This window comes from Oenanthe melanoleuca, chromosome 7 (assembly GCF_029582105.1).
Source record: "Oenanthe melanoleuca isolate GR-GAL-2019-014 chromosome 7, OMel1.0, whole genome shotgun sequence".
NCBI lineage: Eukaryota > Metazoa > Chordata > Aves > Passeriformes > Muscicapidae > Oenanthe > Oenanthe melanoleuca.
Window position 1 is genome coordinate 2,155,200 of NC_079341.1, and position 6,259 is coordinate 2,161,458.

At 56.8% G+C, this 6,259-nt stretch overlaps 1 protein-coding gene across 1 annotated transcript; it reads right to left on the minus strand.

Annotated features, from left to right (window-relative positions):
- Positions 1–243: 243 nt before the first annotated feature.
- On the minus strand, positions 244–2,130 carry GBX2 (gastrulation brain homeobox 2). The gene is made up of 2 exons (XM_056496535.1): positions 1,596–2,130; positions 244–1,337 (listed from the first exon to the last, which is right to left on the minus strand). The coding sequence occupies exons 1-2, from the start codon at positions 2,089–2,091 to the stop codon at positions 820–822; spliced, it is 1,014 nt and encodes a 337-aa protein (XP_056352510.1). The 5' UTR covers positions 2,092–2,130; the 3' UTR covers positions 244–819.
- Positions 2,131–6,259: the final 4,129 nt, after the last annotated feature.

Below are 6,259 nucleotides of genomic sequence, written 5' to 3' on the forward strand. Positions count from 1 at the left end.
AGATCGTGCTGCTTTTTTTTTTTCCTTTTTTTTTTTTTTTTTTTTTTTGCCTTTCCCCCCCGCCCCACCTTTTTCTCTCCTTTAAACATGGCTTGGTAGAATAGGCAAACCGAATCGACAGAAAGCCAGGCAAAAAAAAAAAAAAAAAAAAAGAAAAAGAAAAAAAAAGATTTAAAAACTCATTCCCCAGTGCCTGCCACTCAGCCATCGGCAATAAAACCAAACAATAAAAAAGGCGTGAAATGAAACTCTGAGTTTTCTTTCCGTTTTTTTTTTTTTTTTTCGTTCGTTCTCTCGTCTTTTTGCGGGGTTTTTTGCTTTTGTTTTTTACCTTTCGCCCCCGAATAAGAAAGAAAACCCCAAAGGTGGCAAAAGGCGCCGCTGGGGATGCTCCGGGGAGGGGATCCAGCGCCGGCAGCGCTCCGCATCCGCCGTGCCCACGGCCGCAATAAATATCTGTGTGTGCCTGCGCGTCTCTTCCAGCCCGGGACAGCCCTGCTCCCAACCCAAACAGTTTCCAAGCCTTTTCCCCTCGCGGTACGTGGAAAGTTTCGCTTTCAAGTTCGCTCGTGGTGGGGATTTGCCATGCGCTCGCGCGGGGTTTTCGGGTTTTTTTTGTGTGTGTGTGTGTTTAGTTTTTTGTTTTGTTTTGTTTTTGGTTTTTTTTTTTCCTGTTGGTGGTTTTTGGATTTTTTTTTTTTTTTTTTTTTTGCTTCTCTCGTTTTTGTTTTTATTCGGGTGGGCTGCCTTCAAACCCCGGGTTGGAAACTTTTCCCTTTAAAAAAAACTTGTGGCTCTGAGCGTCGGAGGAGGGAGAGATCAGGGTCGGGCTTGCTCCAGCTGCTGGTGCTGACTCCTGATCGCGAACCTGCTGACGTGCACCGGGATGGGCACCACGATCTTGGGGTTCCGGGAGGGTTCCCCTGTCTTGGAGTTGGCGTTGCCCGCCTTGACCCGTTTCCATTTGGCCCGTCTGTTCTGGAACCAGATTTTCACCTGCACCTCGCTGAGTTTGAGGGCGTGGGCGATCTGGGACCTCTCGGTCAGGGACAGGTACTTTTTGCAGTGGAACTCCTTCTCCAGCTCCAGCAGCTGCTCGCTGGTGAAGGCTGTTCGCCTCCGCCGGTTTTTGCCCGTGGACGTGGTGTTGGTGGAATTGGGGGGGTTCTGGGGGTTTTCCTCCAGCGCGTTGCCAGAGTCCTCTTCCTTGTGAGCCGCCTGCCCGGCGATGTTGTCGTCCGAGCTGTAATCTAGATCGCTGTCCATGGAGAAACTTTCCTCCTTGCCCTTCGCGTCCTCCTCCGCTTTGGGGTCCTCCTTGCCCTGGCCCCGCAGAGCTGGGAAGGGAGCAGAGGCCTCTCGTTAGCATCCCGCACCCTCCGTGCCGCTGCCCCCCGCCCTGCAGCACCCCAAAATCGATGGCTTAGGGATTTTCTTTTCCTTTTTTATTTATTTAATTTTTTTTTTTTTTTTTTTTTTTTGCCGGCGCATCTTTGGTTGGCGCTGATTTTACCGAGCGGCGGCGGGAGCTCAGCCCTCCCTCCCTCCTTCCCTCCCTTCTCCCGCACCCCCCGATCCCGGGCATCCTCACTCACCCAGGGAAGCCTGCACGGCGTCGGCGGCGGGGAAGGGCAGCAGAGCCCCGTCCTTGCCCAGGAAGGCTTTGCCGTCGTCGCCGCCGCCCTCCGCGGGGACGCCCTCGGCTTTCTCGAAGTTGCCCGCGGGCGCGAACTTCCTGGCGGCCTCCTGGTGCTGCGGCGAGGCGGGGAAGGCGCCGGGCAGCGTGGCCATGAGCGTGGAGGTGAGCGCCATGCCCTGGGCCAGGCCGGAGCAGAAGCCGGAGGGCAGGCTGGGCAGCGGGTGGTGGTGCGGGTGCGCGGGCGGCAGCGCGGGCGGCAGCGCGGGCGGCGGCGGCGGCGGCGGCGGCAGCACCACGGGCCGGTACGGCATGAACATGGGGTAGCCGGTGTACACGAAGTGCCCGGGGGCGGGCGGCGGGGGGCTGCCGATCAGCGAGTCGATGCTGAAGGCCGTGCTGCTTCCCAGCGGGCGCTGCATCATCATCAGCGAGGGCTGGAAAGCCGCGCTCATGCCGGAGCGAGCGGGCGAGCGACCACCTTCCTCCTCCTCCTCCTCCTCCTCCTCCCGCCGCTGCTGCCGCTCGGCGGCGGCGCTCAGCCGGGGCGGAGCGGGGCCGCGGCCCGACTGCTCGGCGGCCGCCCGCACATCGGGGCCGCCCCGCCCGCGCTGCGCCCCCGCCGCGCCGCCGCCGCCGCTCTGCCCGCCCGCGCTGCCCCGCGCCCATTCACATTTTGGCCGCCTGGGAACGCGGCCCGCCCCACGTGCCCGCGGCCGCCGCCGCCCATTGGTCCGCGCCGGGAGGGGGGCGGGGTTTGGGGCGCGGGCCCCGCCCCCCGCCCCGCCCCTTTCGCGCGCCCCGGACGGGGCGGCCGCGCGCGATGCTCGCGCCGGGACCCCGAACCCCGAAACGCCCTTGTGCCCCAAACCTCGCCTTCTGCTGTTTTATTCTCGCTCCCCCTTCTTTCTTTCCCTCTTTTTTTTTTTTTTTTCCCTCCCTTCTTTCCCCCCCTCCTTCCTTCCCCCCCCCCCCACTTTTTTTTTTCTTTTTTTTTTTCTTTCTTTCTTTTTTTTTTTTTTTTTTGAAAAGCCCCCAAATAGGCTCCATGTGGTTCTGGGTAAAGTCAGCCCCTGGCTTGGCTTTGAAATTGCTTCTGCAATTATGTAAAAGAGCCATTCAGCAACACGGCGGAATTAAAAGCGATGGAGGGGCTGCTCCCTTTTTCTCCGGCGAGCTTCTCATGTTGGCCGGCTCAAAGCCTTTTCCAACACGATGTCTTTGGCGAGGACAAAAGCCGGAACAAAAAAAAAAAAAAAAAAAAAGTGGGGAAAAAGAAAAAAAAAAGGCCCCCAAACTTGTAAATTGAACGTCAAGGGAACTTTACACAATTTCAAAGGCCATAAATAATGATAAAGGGACCAGGCGAAGAGGCAAACCCAGGCAATTAATGGAGGTTCCCAAGCAAAGATCAAGTGGTTTGGAAAATAAAATTAAATGGGAAAAAAAAAAAAAAAAAAAAAAAAAGGAAAAAAATAAGGAGAGGGGGGAAAAAAAAAAAAAAGAAAGGAGGGGAGTTGACTGGGGGTGGGATCCCTCCTGCCTTTGGGAAGTTGAAGTCTTCCCGGGACAATGGTGCTGGCTGTGCCCCTGGGCTTGGCTTTGGGGGGCTGTGCGGACAAACCCCGCCTCCAAGCGGCTTTGGGCCGGGGGGAGGGTCCCCCCAAACCTCAGGAGCAGCAGGAGATCCCGCTCCCGCCGGACTGGGAAGCTCTGGCTGAGCTGCCGCTCGTTCCCAGCCCATCGATGCCCCGTTTGCCAGGGCAGGCTGGCAAACCCGCACATCCCGGTGCCACCCCCACGGCCGTGCCAGGGGTGGGGACAGCCCCGCTCTGTCCCCAGACCCGACCCCCGAAACTCGGAGAGCACCGCTGCACATCGCACAGGACCTCCCCAAAACCCAATCCTGCGGGATTTTGGGTCCCAACCTCCCGCCCAGCCCTCTGCCAGCGGCATTTTCAGCACCCCCAAACCCCCTTTCCCTGCTGATTCCCACTCCCAAACCTCGCTGTGCTGGGCTGGGAGCTGCCCCCGCCCCGTGCCCGGATATCTGGGTCAGTTTATCCCGCAGCCACCATCTGAAAACGTTCTTTTCTCGCCAGGAACAATTAGGGTGGCTGGGCTGGGGGGGCAGGTTATTACTGCCGGGCCTCGGCGCAGATTTTGCTGCCCTTTGCGGCATCTGGCTCCCCATCCCTGCCTGGGTGCGGTTTTTGGGGTGCTGAACCCCGCTGGTCACCCACAGCGCGGGTTTTGGGGGCAGGAGGGATTTTTCCCGGAGGCGCGGGACGGGGGGTGGATGGCCAGGGAAGCAGCTGCCGCTGGGGATGGGGAGGGGGGCTGGTGTGATGTGTGTGCACAAACACTTTTGGGGCCCATCTCCGACTTCAAGGGACTGGGAAAAGTTTACTTATCCAGCTCATTTCCATATGTCCTGGCTCCGTCTTGCGGAGGCCACCATATGTGCAGCAGCGCGGCGCTCGGGGTTTTTCCCAGCCCCGCAGAGGGTGGGATTTTCCCCGTGGATGCTTCGCGGCCGCCGCTCCTCTCCCATATTTTTTTCCCTTTCCCCCTTTTCCCGTGCTCCACCAGGCGATTTCAGCCCTCTCCTGCCTCCCTCCCCTCCCATCCGAGCTAAACCCAAAAACCCTTCCAGCATCATTCCCAAACCGGGCTGGGAATCCTGGCGGGGAGCAAAGCTTTGGTTTACACAGCAAAGTGAGCGGAGAGGGGGGAAAAGAAAAATCCCTCTTTATTTTTTTCAGGAAAAGCCCGCTCGATTGCGGGGAGGGCAGGGATAATTAGGCACGGTAATGCGGCGGGGCATGGAAATGTGTACCAACACCCCGCTCCTGCAGCTGTTTTTATTGTCAGCCCCCTTCAAAATTTGCCCACAAACAAGTGCCTTTGCAGGACGGGAGTATTATTTCGGGCAAGAATGGGCTTTTTGTTCGGCACATAATTAGCTGATTTTTCTCCCGGAGGGGAGAAAAAAAAAAAAAAAAAAAGGCAACACCAAAAAAACCTCGTCGATCCCCGATTGTGGCAGGAGCAAGCGGAGCGTGATTGTGCCTGGGGAGAGGAGCAGGAGCGGGGGGACCCCACACCCCAAGAGCCGTGCCCAAGGGGGGTAAATCCACAGATCCCGTGGAAATCAGCGCTCCAGAGGGTCGGGCTCGGTTAGGGCAGCACCTTTTCCCCGATGAAGGACCAGACCCGGTCCCGCGTGGCCCCAAATCCTGAGAAGAGGCACCAAAGCGCTGCTGCCGTGTCACTGAGGAGCAGGGGGTTTTCTGGCAGGTTTTGTCCCCAAAATCCTCGCCAGGGAGGAGCAGCAGGGATGTGGGGCAGCCTTGGAGCGGGCAGGGTTTGTGGGGTGGGTGTGACCCCCCTAAGCAAGGCAGGGAGGGGAGCGGGGGAGCGAAAGGAGGCTGGGATGTGCTGGAGCCCTTCCAGGTGGGAATGCTGAGGGCAGAGCATCCCCAGCTGGGCCCGGGAGCTGCCGGCACCTCCCGGCTGGATTTCCTCGGGATCGGTGCCCATCCTCCCGCCGGGCACCGCACAGCTGATTTCCAGCAGCTGCTAAGCCCAAAGCCAGACTCGGGCTTACCGAGAGGCTCTCTCCAGCTAATTCTTGCGTTTGCCGGGGAAATTTTAATTGCGTGGGAAACGTCACCAAAACCACATCACCCTTCTAGAGTCTTTCATTATTATTATTATTTTTTAATTTTTTTCTAGGGAAGGGAGCTGAGCAGAAGTATCCCCCCAAAAATCAGCGTGCTCTTCATGATGCAGGCAGCAGGTGCGAGCCAAAAATCAGGGATGCAGCCGCGGCTCCGAGTCCTCCACCCGCGGGAAGGGGGCAGCGGCTCCGTGCGTGGCTCCGGGTTCATCCCAGCATTTTGGGAGCTGGGAGCAGGAGGGCTGGCGGTGCGGGAGGGATTCAGGATTTAGGATTTACCCTCTGGATGCGCTCCCGCCCCACGCGTGCCCGCGGAGAACCCCCTCCCCTCCTCCGCCCTTCCCTTCACTGGAAAAAAAAAAAAAAAAAAAAAAAAAAAAGAAAAAGAAAAAAAAAAGGCAAAGCAAACAAAAAAACAATCCCCAGACCCCTCATTCGCCGCTTAATCCCATTAACTCCTTCGCGTGTTCCCATTTGAACTCCTTCCAGCCCCCCCCGCGCCTCGGGCTCCCCTCCCGGGGGGTTCCACTCACTTCCACTCTTCTTATTTTTTTTCCTGTATTTTTAAATATTTTCCTCTTCTCTCCTCCCTTATTCCCCCTTTTACCTCCCTTTTCCCCCTTTTCTCGGGATTTTCGGGTAAGAAAAAAAAAAAAGAGGCTTAAAGGGTAAAAAATAACACGGTGCAAGTTTAAAAAAAAAAAAGAAAGAAAGAAAGAAATTTGACTTCCATAATCCCGGCTCTTATCCCGAAATTCGTTCGGATAATGGGAAATACGCTATTTTAATAATTATTTGAAATGGATACATATCTAAACAACTGGAGCCCGAGTATTTTAGGAGCCTTACAGGAGACCTTAATCAAACACATCGCCACGGAGAGTTTAGTGGTGGCAAAACCCCACGCACTCTGTCATTCCCGGCTTTTCGTGGAATCGAGT

What these genes read in the sequence shown, in the direction of transcription:
- GBX2 (XM_056496535.1), bottom strand. Translation starts at nt 2,091, where the DNA reads ATGAGCGCGGCTTTCCAGCCCTCGCTGATGATGATGCAGCGCCCGCTG. An exon ending in CGCCGTGCAGGCTTCCCTGG is followed by an intron (nt 1,338 to 1,595) that starts GTGAGTGAGGAT and finishes CTCCCTTCCCAG; the next exon opens with CTCTGCGGGGCCAGGGCAAG.